General features: G+C 47.4%; 2 protein-coding genes across 9 annotated transcripts in view; one reads left to right on the top strand and one right to left on the bottom strand.

Annotated features, from left to right (window-relative positions):
• The window catches only part of DAG1 (dystroglycan 1), a 59329-nt gene extending 45684 nt beyond the window's left edge, over positions 1-13645 (bottom strand). For 2 of the 8 annotated variants that reach the window (XM_047774367.1, XM_047774323.1), the window contains exons 1-2: positions 13335-13458; positions 6284-6340 (exon numbers count right to left, since the gene is read on the bottom strand). The gene's annotated coding sequence lies outside the window, so the exon portion shown is untranslated. Of the gene's footprint in view, positions 1-6283; positions 6341-13227; positions 13459-13507 lie in introns of those variants that run through there. The other 6 variants (XM_047774344.1, XM_047774361.1, XM_047774337.1 and 3 more) reach the window with 6 other exon arrangements.
• LOC125110531 (formin-like protein 5) lies at positions 13006-14957 on the top strand. Its single transcript, XM_047751831.1, has 2 exons — positions 13006-13503; positions 13561-14957. Exons 1-2 carry the CDS (start codon positions 13006-13008, stop codon positions 13981-13983), a joined length of 921 nt encoding a protein of 306 aa, XP_047607787.1. The 3' UTR covers positions 13984-14957.
• The last annotated feature ends 2522 nt before the right edge of the window (positions 14958-17479 follow it).

Here is a 17479-nt window from a genome sequence, read left to right as displayed (position 1 = left end):
GAAAGAAAACAAAACAAACCTGGGCACGTCAAGGACTCTCCCAAGAAACTCCTTTAAAATATAAACAATTCTGGAGTTCCCGTCGTGGTGCAGTGGTTAACGAATCCGACTAGAAACCATGAGGTTGTGGGTTCGGTCCCTGCCCTTGCTCAGTGGGTTAAGGATCCAGCATTGCCGTGAGCTGTGGTATAGGTCGCAGACACGGCTCGGATCCTGCATTGCTGTGGCTGTGGTGTAGGCTGGTGGCTACAGCTCTGATTCGACCCCTAGCCTGGGAACCTCCATATGCCGTGGGAGCGGCCCAAGAAATGGCAAAAAGACCAAAAAAAAAAAAAAATATATATATATATATATATATAAACAATTCTGTCTAGTTAACAAAACTACTTGGTTTTCAAACTACTTTTGTCCTTTTTTCATCTTGATGAGTAAAATGTCTCCATGGACCACGTGCCCCAGTAAGATACCACCAGTACTCAAAGCTCCGCAGGTGAGCAAGCAGTCAAGATAGAGCCGCTTCCTGGGAGCTACCGAGGGGTACACATCTAGGGTGGGGTTTTTTGTTGTTTTTTGGGGTGTTTTTTTGGTTTCTTTTTTGTCTTTTTGCCATTTCTAGGGCAGCTCCTGTGGCACATGGAGGTTCCCAGACTAGGGGTCTAATTGGAGCTGCAGCTGCCGGCCTACACCAGAGCCACAGCAACGCGGGATCCAAGCAGCGTCTGCAATCTACACCACAGCCCATGGCAACGCTGGATCCTTAACCCACTGAGCAAGGCCAGGGATCGAACCTACAACCTCATGGTTCCTAGTAGGATTCGTTAACCACTGAGCCACGATGGGAACTCCAAGGGTGTTGTGTTTTTTTTTTAATGAGATACTATTTGGTGCATATAAAATATAATCTATTACATAGGTAATTATAAGACAATAAAAAACACCCCTGAACCCATCACTTAATCTAAGAAATATGTCCAGCCTTTATTAAATATTAGATTCTAGGTTTACAGCAGAAAAAGGACAAGTGTAATAATAAGTAGCAATTAGGGATAGGTGTAGGGCACATTACCAAGAAGCTGCCACTTTCTCCTCGGCAGCCCATGGGGAGGACATTCTACGCCAATTTTACCGAGCAGAGAGGTCAAAGACCTTACTTAATGCCACATTTAGGACAGGAGGCTTCCAGGGGACTCAGTACCTCTGGCAGATTCCCTTCTCAGGCCCAAATTTATATTGCTGAGGGTACTCAGTGTTTTCACTGTCCAATCTTTTTTTTTGTTGTTCTTTTTGGCTTTTTAGGGCCACACTGGAGGCATATGGAGGTTCCCAGGCTAGGGGTCAAATCGGAGCTACAGCTGCTGGCCTATACCACAGCCACAGCAACACGGGACCCAAGCCACATCTGCGACCTACACCACAGCAACACCGGATCCTTAACCCACCGAGTGAGGCCAGGGATCAAACCTGCATCCTCATGGATCCTAGTAGGGTTCATTAACCACTAAGCCATGAAGAGAACTCCCATTGTCCAATCTCATTACGCTTGTGCCAAAAATCTTACCTGTCTTGCAAAAAAGCAAGGACCTTCAATGGACAGGCCTCATATCTTGGAAGTCATGACCCAAAATACCACGGCATGACCAAGCACTACCTGAAAGATCAGTTGTCCTTTAAAAAACTCAATACCATTTCCTAACAAGTGCTGGCACTTGCAGTGTGATCTCAGCATGGCAAATATGTTTTATTCCTTTATTCCATAAAAACTAATGCCACTCCCAATCCTAAAACAGAGAAGGAAACATATCACTCTGATCAGAAGGATAAAATAGGCTAAAAAAAAATTTTTTTTTGTCTTTTGTCTTTTCAGAGCCACACCCACGGCATATGGAGATTCCCAGGCTAGAGGTCAAATTGGAGCTGTAGCCGCCAGCCTACGCCAGAGCCACAGCAACGCCAGATCTGAGCCGAGTCTGTGACCTACACCACGGCTCATGGCAATGCCAGATCCTTGACCCGCTGAGCGAGGCCAGGGATCGAAACCACAACCTCATGGTTCCTAGTCAGATTCGCTTCTGCTGTGCCAAGACAGGAAGTCCTAAAAAAATTTTTTTCCTGTAATAAAAGGGAAAAAAAAAGTAGGAGGAAGGTAAATATCCAGGGCAGTGCCAGTGCCAGCTGCTCCTTTCACAGGACACTCTCACAGAGCACAAAGAAATTGTACATACTGAAGCATCATGGAAAGAATGGAATTTTTGGTTCCCGATGGAAATGAACTCGCCTAGCATCAATGAGGACACAGGTTCAATCCCTGGCCTCGCTCAGTGGTTTAAGGATCCGGCATTGCAGTGAGGTATGGTATAGCTTGCAGATGCCACTGGGATCCTACAACTGTGGCTGTGGCACGGTCCCCAGCTGTAGCTCCAATTTCAACCCCTAGCCTAGGAAATTCTATATGCCACAGCCCTAAAAAGCAAAAAAAAAAAAAAAAAAAGAAAGAAAGAATGGAATTTTTTTAAAATATAAGAACAATTTCTCAAGTCAACCTAAGTTTTAGAGGAGCATTTTTTTTTTTTTTTTGGCTACACTCACAGCATTTGGAAGTTCCCAGGCCAGGGATGGAACCCACAGCATCGACCTGAGTTGTTGCAGTGACAACACCAGATCCTTAACCCACTGTGCCACAAGAGAACTCCTTAGAGGTGCAAATTTCTCAGCAGCCCTCCATGCAATCATATAGACCTCATGTAAAGAAGCCCATCACCAACTCCAGGAGGACCTGACCAGGCCTTTCCCATCCCCACCACCACTACCAGCACATTCACTTACCTTCACAGAACCTGCTAAACAGCTGACCACACATCTGGCTCCTTATCTGAAGCCAATACCTCAAAAAAGAAGCAGCCAGTGGTCTCTATCTGTCCACTCATCGAAACCATACTTATCTCTTACATTCTTTTCCAGGGACACACTCGCCTGGGGTCAGGAGAAAAACTTTCTGATGGGTAAGGCAGTCTGATATGAGGGGAGAGCTCCCACATCCAGAATAAACCTGTTTTTTAAAAAGTTGCATCTCTCCAGCTTTTCCTACCCAATATTCTGGCATTTCACATCTTCAAACCAGTCCTACAGTTAAGGCCAAAATATGTTTCTTCCGGAGTTCCCGTCGTGGCGCAGTGGTTAACGAATCCGACTAGGAACCATGAGGTTGCGGGTTCGGTCCCTGCCCTTGCTCAGTGGGTTAACGATCCGGTGTTGCCATGAGCTGTGGTGTAGATTGCAGACGCAGCTCGGATCCCGCGTTGCTGTGGCTCTGGTGTAGGCCAATGGCTACAGCTCCGATTAGACCCCTAGCCGGGGAACCTCCATATGCCACGGGAGCGGCCCAAAGAAATAGCAAAAAGACCAAAAACAAACAAACAAACAAAAAAACAAAATATGTTTCTTCCCAGTCTTACTGATATAAAGAGAAGGCCAAAACTGATTTGAAAAACAAGATTCTGAAGTCCTATTTAACTCACATACAGATTAATCCTATGCTTCCCAGAAGATTTCGAAACACAAGAAAGGCCTGGAGAGACTGCCCAGCCTCCTGTGACCTGGCACTCAGTCACCCTTGGGAGCAGCAGGCCTGCCTCTCCAAATATGGCCTGAGATCTACCACAAGAGTGAGCTCAGGCCTACAAAAGGGTCCACAAGAATGTTTACCAGGATGTGACAAAATCATAGGGCAGACCCAGAGGCAAACAATGCACAAGCACCATCCCCAAGAACACTCCTGAACAGCAGGTCGGCATGTGAGAAAATGACTGTATGCTGTGTTTCTGGCCCCTCGGCATCCCATAACCACAGCAGACTGAACAGAGGGACTACGGCAGGCCTGACACTGAAGTGGAGGGCTGTGCTTGTGGGCAGAGCCCACAATGGGCCCCATTCTCCCTGGAAGCTCATGGCAGGAGAGGAGGAGGAAGCCAGGACATTCCTTCACCCCCTCACATAGAGGGAAAGGGCACAGGCAGCTCAGGGCATCAGACGCCTGCATGAGAAGAAAACCTAAGCAGCCATTTTCTTTCCAGCTGTGAAAATCTAAAAGGACCCCTCCTAAAAAAAACCAGAAGGGAGACCTGAGGTGCCAATAGATTAAGTCATGTGGATTAGACGACCTATAGAGGAGTCCTCTCTCTGGTCAGCAGTGCCCAACCAGAAGGGGTTAAAAAAAAGTCAGGGCTTTGAGAGGACAGGGGACTCACAGGCCCTGTCAGCCCAGGGCTGGCACTACAAGCAGAAGAATCAACTTTTCCGGCTAAGGATTTTTGCCCAGTGCCAAGGAATCCAGTCAATTTTTAAACTACTTTTAAAACTGGAACGCACATGTTCAGACTGGCAAACACAGTATGTTAAGTCTACACTATTGACCCTTCTGACAAAATATTGTGATCTTTTCCAGGTAAGCAGAAGCAACAGCTGGTAGCACAATCCAGAGAAGTAGGAGACATGAGTCCTACTATTATCTATTTGTGATTTTAATGAATTCTATTTTTAGATCTTTAATAAAGAGCTCTCTTCTAGTCTCCTCCTACCATATTTTTCTACTCAGGCAATTCAATCTTCCCAAGTAAAAATATGAAAATATAAGGCACTTATTCAGGCATGTTTAACATAACAGGTAGAGCAAAGTTCTCTACACTTCCTTGTTTTCCATAAGAACCAGAATCCACCCCTGCTCAAAAATCCACTAACTTTTCAGGTTAGTCTCCATTATTTAAAAACCCAATAAGCAAGGCTCCCTAAGGTCAGGGTGGGTCCGATAAAAAGACAACATACCAGCTCAAGCAGGAGTATACAAAGGACATTTTCAGTGATAAGAGATGCAAGTCTTATGAAATCATTTTATAGTGTAAGAGCCCAAAATACGGATGATATACCAGGTTGTGATTAATAGTCAAATAAAAAGGAAACAGTATTTGCAATTCTATTATTGACTTTATCATTTTTCTTTGCAAAAACTGGCTATAGAATCAACCCTCCCTGGAGAACTGCTAAGCTAGTTAAGAGAGGTATTTATGAAAACCAAGGCAGAACTGGTTCACAGTCTTTGGAATCTTCTTAAGTAATCCTATACCAACCCCTGGAATGCATGGGGAAAATGCTCCCAGAAGAGTGAAAAGTAAAACAGAGACAAGTGTGACATTTGCCAAAACAAGTATCTTCCAATTCCATGAATCTGTTTCAATATATATACACCAGCCATTAGGAAGAACTCTGTAAACAGTGCTTATTTGTTGATTCCCATACTCCACACACAAAAACTCAACATTCATAGAAATGAAGAGCAAATGCCAAAACTGGACCAAGCTGGGCACTGGCACCTCTTTCCCTAAGTATGACACATCTTTCCAAGTGTTTCACTTGTCCATGAGCTCCCCAACTGGCACACTCCCCTACTTAGTGTATGCCTCAGGAAGAATGAATCTGTGGCTACACACACCTCCAATGGCAGGGAATATGGAGTCTGGGCCTCTATGTGGCTATAAAAATCGCATACCCATGCAAGTCACTGAAAAAGAACTACAGAAAAAGTACACAGTGCTTAAAAATAAAAATCAATATAAATCTGTCTTATTTGACATTATAGATGTACGCCTCCAAAACTCTAAATTATGTCACACTTTTCCCAAAAGTTTTGTATTTAATATTGTGGTGATTTAAAAAAAAAAAAAGATTCTAAAAAAACTTTATGCACAAAGATGTTAACTGCAACATTACATACTGTAAACAAAGCAAGATTAACAACTGTTTAAGGACTAGGGACACGTTAACCATTCGAAATGTTGTGTTTATAGAACAACAATCATGCTGCAATTCTAGGAGGAGAAAAGCAAGATTAAAAATTAAATTTATATTCTAACCTAAACTGAGTAAAAGTGCTGCCCAAGGGCCATCTCTGGAGGACACCCAGGAATCAGGATAACAGCTGCTCCTAGGGAGGGGAAGTAGGGACTGAGGGAATGGGTAGAAAGATTTCTTTCCCTTGTATAATCCTTTCGAACTTTTTGAGTTTGTATGTGTCGACATTTCCTATTTAAAGAGAAAATAAAGTTGGGAGGACAAGGGGGATTTTTCCTTCCCTTTCTACTCCTATCATCCACATTTCTTGTTTTAAACATATGTATTATTTAATACAGCTTTTCCCCCACTATAGTATTTTAAAATTCCATGATCATTTTACCAAGTACATGATTATTCATCATCTTTCTTTTGCAGAAATCTTCATTTTCAAGTACCTTACCTCACCTCCTATAGCTAGGCTGTTTTAATAGGCTTATCTTCCTGGAGAGCAGAGACCCTGCAGGAAAAGAAGGAACCAATATTGGTGAATGCCCACAACCAAAAGAGGATTATATATACCACAATGACCACCAAGGGAAGTGGGAAATGCTGCTCAGTCTCTTGTCCACACCACCAGTCACCCTTTATTGTCAACAGGTAATAAGAAAGTGAAATTTTTTTCTGTTCACTCAATCCAGGGCCAAAAATTATAAACAGCTTCAAAGATATAAAATTAATCCCAATGCCTAAAATTTAGACTGGTATTTAAAAAAAAAAAATTAGCTCAAGAAGGTATAATTAAGAAGGGAAACCTCAGGGCTATTAAATGCAACATATGGGGCGTTCCCATTGTGGCTCAGTGGTTAACAAATCTGACTAGGAACCATGAGATTATGGGTTCAATCCCTGGCCTTGCTCAGTGGGTTAAGGATCCAGTGTTGCTGTGAGCTGTGGTGTAGGTTGCAGACGCTGCTTGGATCCCATGTTGCTGTGGCTCTGGTGTAGGCCGGCAGCTGCAGCTCCAATTAGACCCCTAGCCTGGGAACCTCCATATGCCACAGGAGCGGCCCTAGAAATGGCAAAAAGACAAAAAAATAATAAATAAATAAATGCAACCTATGATGTTCAGGACAATGCATAATAAAAGTGATTTTTTTTATATATTCAGCTGATTATTCCCACTGAAATCCTCCCTTTAAAATATAAATTAGGAGTTCCTGTCGTGGCGCAGTGGTTAATGAATCCGACTAAAAACCATGAGGTTGCAAGTTGGATCCCTGGCCTTGCTCAGTGGGTTTAGGATCCGGCATTGCCGTGAGCTGTGATGTAGGTTGCAGACGAGGCTTGGATCCCGAGTTGCTGTGGCTCTGGCATAGGCCGGTGGCTACAGCTCTGATTGGACCCCTAGCCTGGGAACCTCCATGTGCCAGGGGAGCGGCCCAAGAAATGACAAAAAAAAAAAAAGACCAAAAATAAATAAATAAATAAATAGATAAATAAATAAAATATAAATTAGGAGTTCCCGTCGTGGCCCAGTGGTTAACGAATCCGACTAGGAACCATGAGGTTGCAGGTTCGGTCCCTGCCCTTGTTCAGTGGGTTAACGATCCGGCGTTGCCATGAGCTGTGGTATAGGTTGCAGATGTGGCTCGGATCCCGTGTTGCTGTGGCTCTGGTGTAGGCCGGTGGCTACAGCTCCAACTAGACCCCTAGCCTGCAAATCTCCATGTGCCGTGGGAGTGGCCCAAGAAATAGCAAAAAAAATAAATTAAATTAAATAAAATATAAATTAAGTCAATATACTGCAAGAGTTTCATTTAGATTTACTTCACTTTGACAGAGGACACAAAACAGTTTCACCAACTTAGACACCCTCAGTTTATGATTATTTTACCACTGTATCCCACCAATCCTTTCACTGTGGGCCCAGAGCAAGGCTAAGAAAATGCTTAGCTATCAAACCTAAGAAATAGGAAAATGGGAAACTCTATTTATTAAGGCTAAATTAAGCCCTCCGGCTGGTGTAATTTTGTAAACTACTCTAAAATTCTATTTATAGAAACTGCTATCTGAGCAATATTACCGACTAATGATCAGAGTGAAGACGGTCAAAAGACAAAGCAGGTTATGCAACTCACAGGAAGACTGTTTTAAATTAATACTCAAAGGCATGGATGCACAAAGACCTACTGGGAAACAACCAGATTAATCGCTAGTGTATTCAAAACCACCATTACCTTACTCCAGACTGAAGTGTCAACACAGAAAAATCGGAGAAAGATGGGGGCTTAAGAAGCAACAGCACAGTAATGCTAGTAACACTCTTTTAACATGAAGGAGAGAGAAAACTTACTCCAGAAAAGGAAGGGGAAATCCCCGACCAATACACAGGACACAGTGAAGACCACAGTATCTGAATGTATTCTCTTTGAGTTCCCTTAAAGTTCAATACTCTAGTCCCCATCTGGGTGGCTGGATGTTCACACCAGCATTTCTTACTTCTTAGATACTCTGGAAGGCGCCAGTCTCCATGCAATCACACTCTACAGTGGTTCAAATTTAAACAATGCACCCCAGAAGCTGGAATATTGAATCAAACCTCTCATTGCTGACTTTCTAAACTGGCTAGGAAAAAACCCGAGACCTTACTCTTATTCTTGCCTAACCACAAAAGAAGTCTATCACTGCCTGCCATTCCACTGGGCTAGTTATGCGCCTCTTATCAGGAAGATTATGACTGGAGTTCCCACTGTGGCTCAGCGGAAATGAATCTGACTAGTATCCATGAGGACACATGACACCTTACTCAGTGGGTTAAGGAGCTGGCATTGCTGTGAGCTGTGTACAGGTCGCAGACTCAGATCTGGTGTCGCTGTGGTTGCAGCTGTGGCTATGGCTGTTGCCAGCAGCTACAGCTCCAGTTTGACCCCTAGCCTGGGAACCTCCATATGCCCCTAAAAAGACCAAAAAAAAAAAAAAAAAAAGAAGAAGAAGGCTATGACCATGGAGTTCCCTGGTAGTTCAGTGGGTTAAGGATCTGGCATCATCACTGCTGTAGATCAGGTAGGAATTTCTCTGCCTGGAAATTTCCACATGCTGGGGAGTGGGGAGGGAACCCTATGACCAAAATAAACCCAGCTCAAAAAGGCAAGCACAGAGGGTGCCCTCGTGGTACTGCAGGTTAAGGATCCGGCATTGTCACTGCAGCAGCTTGGGTCACTGCTATAGCAATGGTTTGATCCCTGGCCTAGGAACTTCCGCATGCCTTGAGCCAAGGCCAAAACAGAGGCAAGCACAGGTAAAAGGACTCCAACTTCAGGCCACCTTTAGTTTGCCTCGCCACAGGTCAAATCTGAGAGCCAGTGGCAATTCTTTAAATAAATCCAGACTAAAACTACATTACCACTGCTGTAATCTTGAGTCCCCAAAACTGTAGACATTTTGAAAACGTTCCTGGGAGTTCCCCTTGTGGCTAAGTGGGTTACAAACCTGACTAGCACCCATGAGGATGCAGGTTTAATCCCTAGTCTCAACCAGTGGGTTAAGAATTCGGCATTGCTATGAGCTGCGGCTCGGATCTGGCATTGCTGTGCCTGTGGCATAGCCTGGGAACTTCCATATGCCACAGTGCGGCCCTAAAAAGAAAAACAAACCTGGAGTTCCTGTCGTGGCTCAGTGGTTAACAAATCCAACTAGGAACCATGAGGTTTTGGGTTTGATCCCTGGCCTCGCTCAGTGGGTTAAGCATCCGGCGTTGCCATGAGCTGTGGTGTAGGTCACAGACTAAGCTCAGATCCAGCATTGCTGTGGCTGCGGCATAGGCGGGCAGCTACAGCTCTGATTAGACTCCTAGCCTGGAACCTCCATGTATCAGGTGCAGCCCTAGAAAAGACAAAAAGACAAACAAAACAAAACTGTTCCTCTACTTACCAAGTGGGTTAACAAATCATACTTTCTCTTTCATAAGTTCACCTCTTCCTCACCATCTTGCCTGCCTGTCACAGACTCAAGCCTTCCTACAGTCTAGGAGCCCCTTTCTATTCCAAGTTTCTCAAGTCCTCACCAACACTCAGCTGACGCAGCCTTACATCCTCATTTCACTGTAAACCTCCTGCCCTTCCACTGAATGGTAGACCCCTGCCAGGTCCCTGTATCACCCAGGTCCCTCTACTGAACTGGCTCATCGTGAATCCCCTTTATCTCTCCACACCTTTGCTAACCAATGTTCTTGTTCAAATCCACTGTCTTCCCACTGAACCACAGCAGTAACCAACCTGCCTCCAGTCCAGCCCAGCTTCCACATTCACACTGGAAAAGCTGACCCCACCACAGCTGTGCTCTGTGACCTTCAAGGTTCCCCATTCTTAAATAACACCAAACTCCTCCATGTGGCATTCTGACTTTAACCCAACCTTCCAGAATATACAGAAAAACCTCCAGTCTTCACCCTCCCACCCCTTTCCTCTGCTCACCTTTTTTTATTCCACATAATTGTGACTTTTTTTCCTTTTTTTTTTTTTTTTTGCTTTTTAGGGCCGCACCTGCAGCATATGGGGAGGTTCCCAAGCTAGGGGTCTGATTGCAGCTACAACTGCTGGCCTACACCACAGTTCATGGCAACACCAGATCCTTAACCCACACAGCAAGACCAGGGATCAGACCCACTACCTCATGGTTCCTAGTAGGATTCGTTTCCGCTGCACGAGGACAGGAATCCCTAATTGCGATCTTCTTGACACCACTCCTTCACCAATCCATTAACCCTTCCTGAATGTCTAGCTCAAATGTAGTTCTCCCCTAAAGTCGGCCTTCCCCATCCTAGAATCCAAGTTCCTTGGCTTACTTCAGCATGGTGCCAGAGCAACCAGCACAGGCCTCAAGAAGGCTCCGACCAGCCCTAGGTTTCTGAAAATGGTCCCTAACAGTATGTTCCTGGAATTCCATGTGGGATCTCATCCTGGCATTCTGCCCACCACCAGACACCTGTGCTTGGTCTCTGCCAGAGAAGGACCCAACTGAGGCCACCATTATCAGTTTGATGCAACACAAACACAGATTGATATAACAAAACGTTCAAACTAGGTTTGAATCCTAATTCTGCCACTTAACAGTTGTGTGACTGTGGGAACACTCCTTCATCTGTGACTCAGTTTGTTAGGCCACTATCAAGGATTCTCACAAACGTTAGCAATGATGCATATACAGCAGAAACACAGAAGACCCTCAACTGTGGCTGATGTAGATCCATCGCATCACTGACCCAGGGCTCAGGAAAAGGCTGGAACAACTGTGAAGTTAAAAGACTGAACATGCTCTCATGTGTCACAACAAGGATGAATACACATCTACTCTCAGAGGTTAATATACCAGCCCTGTCTGCCCAAGAGGAAAAGCAATGCCCCCAGCTGAAGTAAGAAATAAGGTTGTTTAAGGTTTTTAATAAACAAATGCCATGCTTCTCCTTTTCTAAACAACAATCCCAGTTTCTAAACAACAATCCCAGTCTAAGTGGCCCCAAGGTCCCTCCAAACTCCATCATATTCATTGTTTAAGAGACACCAGCAAACTTGCAGAAGAGGTGGTTTAAATTCTTGGTCACGCTCAATCTTCTGGCCCACATGTTCCAGAATGCAGTCTCCTCCCCCATCACAGCTTGGTATCCCCTTTGCTCAAACTTTTCAGCCAGTCTCCAGAGCTGCCTCCTCCTCCCTCATTGCTCCTTTATTGGTTGCCCTCACAGCCAGAGGTCCTTTTCCCACCCCTCCCTGCTACTACCTATGGGGCCACCAGCAAGATCTTTCTAAACAGAGGTCTGGACCATGCCACTCCACTGAGGAAAAGCTTTCCTGCACCTTGAGTATGAAGTGTGAACTCCTGAGCTCAGTAAGAAAGGTCTAGGGCTCCCACCTGCCAAGCTGGAGGACTCACAAGTGCTATTTTAGGCACTCATATACATGTGGTTCTTCTGTGTTGGGACCTTGCTGTCCCCTGGCTAATTCCTGCTGGCCCTGCAAGAATCAACTCAGGAATTCCCTCTCTCCTCAGGCTCCCAAAACACCATGTTAGTGATGTGACACTTAGTGAGGCAGACACTATCAATCATAGGTTCCCCATCCCCCAATGTCCACAAAACTGAGTTCCTTATGAGCAGAATCAGCCTCTTTCATGTAGATCCCCTGGACTTGTCACAGTATTTGCTAAGTAGTGAAGCCAAATATTTGTTAAATAAATGAATGCATTTTGCCAAATCAATTTTTCAGCCTCTTTAAACAGAGGCACATAACAACACAAGCTTTCATGTTCCAACCAGATGTGTGCCTATATAGTACTTTTACTTTTGAGAGTATCCCACAGACCTTGAGCTGGCTCACACTAGGCATCCAACTCCCTCCTCAAATGGCTTCTCAAACTCCTTTAAGCATGCAGGCCAGGAGCTCTTATTCCTAGACTCCAAGGCAAACCAAGTTTAATTCAGCTTCTCCATATTCACACTATGCCTCCAATGTTAAATTCTTTTTTAAAAGGGGACATTCCAAAATTATGTCTCCGAACACTAAGCATAGAACAACTTGATAAAGTTACAACATCCCATCTACACCAAACTTCAAAACACCTGGTAGCACATCCAACTCTTTATCTGGACTTATGTCCTATAAACACCACCCTCCCTGCACAGAGTCTGGCTTCCATGCCAGGAACCATGCCTGCTTGCTTATTTAAGGAAACAGCAGGCCCTACTCTTAACTTAGAACTCTAGGCTATAACCGAGCTGTCCCAGGCTGCAGCTCTCGCCAAAGCAAAACTTCATGCATGGTCACCATTAAAACTGATTCTGAACTAAGTTCACAAACCTAAGAGGTTCTCAAGTCACAGAGACTAAAATATGCATTTTAAATTAGTAGTTGTTTTTATGAAATTAACTTGGAATTTATGGCAAAAGGATTCTAAACCGAGAGAGCATTTTCTCTGAAGACATTTTCCAAATATACCCGCGGGAGAATATGGTTTTCAAATACCTAGTAAAAAGACGAAAAGGTAGTAGCAGGCTTCCGAAGAAACCCAAGTGTATACGTGTGTGGACGGGTGACCCCAGAACTCTGAGTGCTCCAAGACCCAGCAGCTGTGGCACTCTTCCCTGCCTCCCGCGGGGGCTCAACGCCCCATTCTCTGGCCCTGGCCAAAATGGGCCGCGCGACCCTCTGTGGAAGCCCGGGAGGCAGTCCGCAGGCCGCACACGCCTGCGGCCGACGCGCAGGCCCCTCGCTCCCGCGAGCGCATTCCGGGCTGAGGCCTGGCCCATCACCGCGGCGCGCAGCCTGGGCCCGGACGTCGGACGCCCCCAGCCTTGGCCTGAAGGGCCGAGAACAACAGGATGGCTCTACCCCGGCCGAGCCGCCGCCTCACCCGCAAGGACGTCCGCGACCGTGTCCCCGCCCCGGGCCAAACAGCGAGCAGCAGCAGGTGTTCCTCGGGAGGCTAGGACGGCGGCGGGGGACCGGCGGCGCACTCACCGAGCCCCGGCTAGTGGGCTGCAGCAGGTGCTCGCTCTTCCGGGCCGCAAGACTCCGTCGCCTCTCCCCGGGGACTCGGAGCAAAGCTGCCGCTGCCGCGCCGCCGCCGCCACCGCCGCCGCCGAGCCCAAGGAGCGCGAGCGCCGCACCGCAGCCTCAGCGCGAGCACGTACCGAGCGGTGAGAGGGCGCCGAGCGCGAGGGCGGGGCGCGCGGCCGGAGCCTAGCAACCCCCTGACACACGAGTGCTGCAGCCAATCCCGCGGCCACCTCCGTACGGCGCCGACCGACAGTCCCCGCGACGCCCGCTTCTGCCTGCGTCGGTCGCCCCGCAGAGCGCCGCACCCGCGCAAAGGCTCCGCCCCCGCCCGCGCCAGCGTCGCTCTGCCTATTGGCCCGCCACGCCCCCACCCGAAAAGACACGCCCCATCCTGGAAATCCCGCCCCGCGGCGAGCCAAGTCCGCCCCTAGAACACACCCCAAGCAGTCCGTGTCTCGGGGAGCTCTCAGAGCTGGGAGCGGGGGAGGGGCGCCGCGCCCAACCTCAGGCATTTGAGCCGCTGAGAATCATCCAACCTACCCTGGTGGTCAGGCTTAATGACTGGCCCTGCCGCAACTGGCCATCCATAGACTGCCTTTGGCCCTGCTGATTTCTCTCTAACGCAGATCAGGTACTTCTAAGCCAAGAAAACACTCAGGAAGCGTCCTCTAAATTGCAAACGATGATGGCCCGGTTGCCCGCCTCCTATACTAATGAGGAAACTGAGGCAAGGGCCGGAAGGGCAGGGAGCCGCGCCCCTCTCCGGGTGCCCCCAGCAGGCGGGGGCGTCCAGGAAGTGGCTCGGGCCTGACCCTCGTCCCCTCCTCCTGCCCTCAACACCCGGAATCTGATGCTCCTCAGGCGCCAGAAATAGCTCTGACCCGCTGGCTCTGGTCACTCGCTCAAGGCCCGCATTCTTTCAGGGGGTGGGAGGAAGAAACGCGGGTAGTTACTGCTGAGGTCTGTCTCCCTTCAAGGGGAGGCTCCTGCAGACGCTCTCACTGTCCCTAGGGCTTACCTAGCCACCCCCCCACACCTCAAAGGCCTCAGACGCGTCAGTTACTAGACCTGAACAATTACTCGACGGGTCGGGGTATGGGACCTGTGGTGGACTCTGTTCCCTGTGCAGAATGTGTCCATCCCTTCCTGGGCCTGTGGCCAGGCTGGAATTCCAGGTCCGCACTCTTGTCAGCTATTACATTCTGAACGCAGAATTGGCTACTGCCTGCCAGAGGTTGCTCGTGGGATCCTGGTGGAACTGGGTTTCCCCTACTTTCTTCCTCTCCTTAGGAAAGACTGGGAGAAGCAGACTCCAGAGAGAGAAAAAATGAATGCCCCAGAAGTTCCCCTTTAGGCTCAGCAGAAACGAATCCAACTAGTGAATCCAACTAGTATCCGTGAGGATGCAGGTTCTATCAGTGAGTCTGCTATCCTGCTTTACTGTGAGCCGTGTTGTAGGTCACAGGCAAAGCTCAGATCCGGTATTGCTGTGGCTGTGGCGTAGGCTGACAGCTGTAGCTCTGATTTGATCCCTAGCCTAGGAACTTCCATATGCCACCAGTGCGGCCCTAAAAAGCAAAAAAATAAAAAAAGAATGACCCATCTCCCAAATGCACATACCTGTTTGTGATTCTTTTACTTTTCTTATTAGGGCCACAACTGCAGCCTATGGAAAGGTTTGAATCAGAGCTGCAGCTGCCAGACTACCCCACAGCCACAGCAACACCTGATCCAGCCTCATCTGCAACCTCCACAGCAGCTTGTGGCAACACCAGATCCTTAACCCACTGAGTGAGGCCAGGGATCAAACCCGCATCCTCATAGATTCTAGTCAGGTTCATAACCCTTGAGCCACAATGGGAACTCCCTGTGATATTTTTTTTTAGGCCTCACCCGTAGCATATGGAAGTTCCCAAGCTAGGGGTGGAATCAGAGCTGCAGCTACTGGCCTACACCATACCCACAGCAATGTGGGATCCAAGCCTCGTCTGTGGCCTATACCATGGCTCATGGCAACACTGAGCAAGACCAGGGATCGAACCTCCATCCTCATGGATACTAGTCAGATTCATTTCCACTGCACCATGATAGGAACTCCTTCCCTTTGATTCTGTAAACTTAAATTCATGGGCTCCAAACTTCATACAGACCAGAAAAAGAAGTAAAGACTAAGGAAAATCCACAAAAAAACAAACAAACAAAAAAAAAACAAAACAAAAGGGAGTTCCCGTCGTGGCGCAGTGGTTAACAAATCCGACTAGGAGCCATGAGGTTGCGGGTTCGGTCCCTGCCCTTGCTCAGTGGGCTAACGATCCGGCGTTGCCGTGAGCTGTGGTGTAGGTTGCAGATGCGGCTCGGATCCCGAGTAGGCTCTGGCGTAGGCTGGCGGCTACAGCTCCGATTCGACCCCTAGCCTGGGAACCTCCATATGCCGTGGGAGAGGCCTAAGAAATGGCAAAAAGACAAAAAAAAAAAAAAAGACTAAGGAAAATCCCCAAATCATTCTTTAGATATTAAAACTTTAAAAAATCCAGCTCTGAAATTTAGCTTCTTTGAAAAGGCTAAAAATGCAGAAAATTATGAGTTTCTAAACAAAATACATTCTTTCATTCACTCCTTCAACTTACAGAGTGTCCTCCCCTCCCCCAAACATACACCAGACACTGCTTTGCAGCCCTAAATTCTGCTGAGGATTTTAGTGTCTGACTGTACAATTATATGTAAATGTTCTTCCAAAACAAAAGACAGCAGTGAGCACAGACCTCATCCTTCTTACCATCTACACAGAAGCTACTGCTCTTTAGTCCTCATTGACCATCCATGGATGCTAGAGTAACTCCCCTTCATTTTTGGCATTGGTCTTGCTAGATGAGACACCATGCCTCAATCTGGCCTCCAGGGACCCAGCACCCCATGCCCAAGCTCCCCTAGAGCTCTAGCTAAGGGAAGGTCTTTACCTCAAATACTTAGTGCCAAAAGGTGGGGTAGGATCTTCTTAGTCCTAGGAGGAGGGGAGCAAAAACCAGAGTTTGCCTGAAGCTCTCACAGCAAAATCCTTCCAGTCTCTGCCTCTCTAGGTTTGGGACTCAATTGGAGATGCTATGGTCTGAGTCTCAGGCTGGCCCCGATGCTCACCTGCTCCTGCAACCTTCCAGCCTTGGCACTTCCCTCCCAGGCCAGAACAACTGTGCGTTCTGGGCCTCATTGGTGGCTTCCTTTTTTGTCTAGAATTGGGGTTTCCACAACCCTCTGTTCCTTCAGGCCCTAGAAGGCAAGAGGCCTGAATGGCCAGAGTTGGACCAGCCTTTTGGGGCTTAACAAGCCACTACTGGAGCCCAACCGTTCCCATGGAATGCATAGCAGAGTAAAGAGGGAGGTGGCCACCTCCATGTATGCCAAGGCTGGATGGGGCTGTGAATGCAAGGTACTGTTACTCCCTATAGTCCTGAGAGTTGAAGCCTTTCCCTTTGTAGAAAACTGCACACCCCACCCTAGGGCTTAGCACTAGGTCCACAGCTACTCGCCCTTGGGAGCTATTTTGCAACCCCACAGGGCCTAGGCCACCCTAGTTCAGGCTTGGTGCTTGCAGCTAAGAGTGAGGCCCAGGGCACACCCAAGAACAGCTATCCCAAGGGCCCATGTGGTATGGGCCCAGGCGGGCACTGATCAAGAGGCCAAGAATGAGGCTATTCGGGTAGGATGCTCAGCCCTCAACTCTTCTAGCCATTTAGCCTCTGGGGCTTCCTCCACCCTCCACTTAGACCCCCAGCTAGAGGCTTCAGGAAGATTCTCAGATTAAGGTTTGTCTTCCCAACTAGAGTATGAGCCCTTGAGGCTAGATATGTGCACCTGCTTAATCCTATATTGCAACAATCACCTAATAGCATGCACATAATAGAGGCACAATTTCTGTTTGGAAGGAAGGCATCAGGGAGTGCTGCCTACCTCACTTCTTGGTTGACAGTTACCCCAAGAGTCTAAGCCCTGTGCAAGGCCCAAGGCAAACATCCCAGTGTTTACTTGGGGCTGATGTGGTTTAAGCTAAGGCCTTGGCTCTAGCTCACATGAAATCCAGCAGAGACCTACATGGACCAAACTTTCTTCTG

The sequence above is a fragment of the Phacochoerus africanus genome, chromosome 1, assembly GCF_016906955.1.
Source record: "Phacochoerus africanus isolate WHEZ1 chromosome 1, ROS_Pafr_v1, whole genome shotgun sequence".
Taxonomy (NCBI): Eukaryota; Metazoa; Chordata; class Mammalia; order Artiodactyla; family Suidae; genus Phacochoerus; species Phacochoerus africanus.
This window is presented reverse-complemented; position numbering and strand designations above follow the sequence as displayed.

What these genes read in the sequence shown, in the direction of transcription:
- LOC125110531 (XM_047751831.1), top strand. Translation starts at nt 13,006, where the DNA reads ATGGGCCGCGCGACCCTCTGTGGAAGCCCGGGAGGCAGTCCGCAGGCC. An exon ending in CGCAGCCTCAGCGCGAGCAC is followed by an intron (nt 13,504 to 13,560) that starts GTACCGAGCGGT and finishes GCCGGAGCCTAG; the next exon opens with CAACCCCCTGACACACGAGT.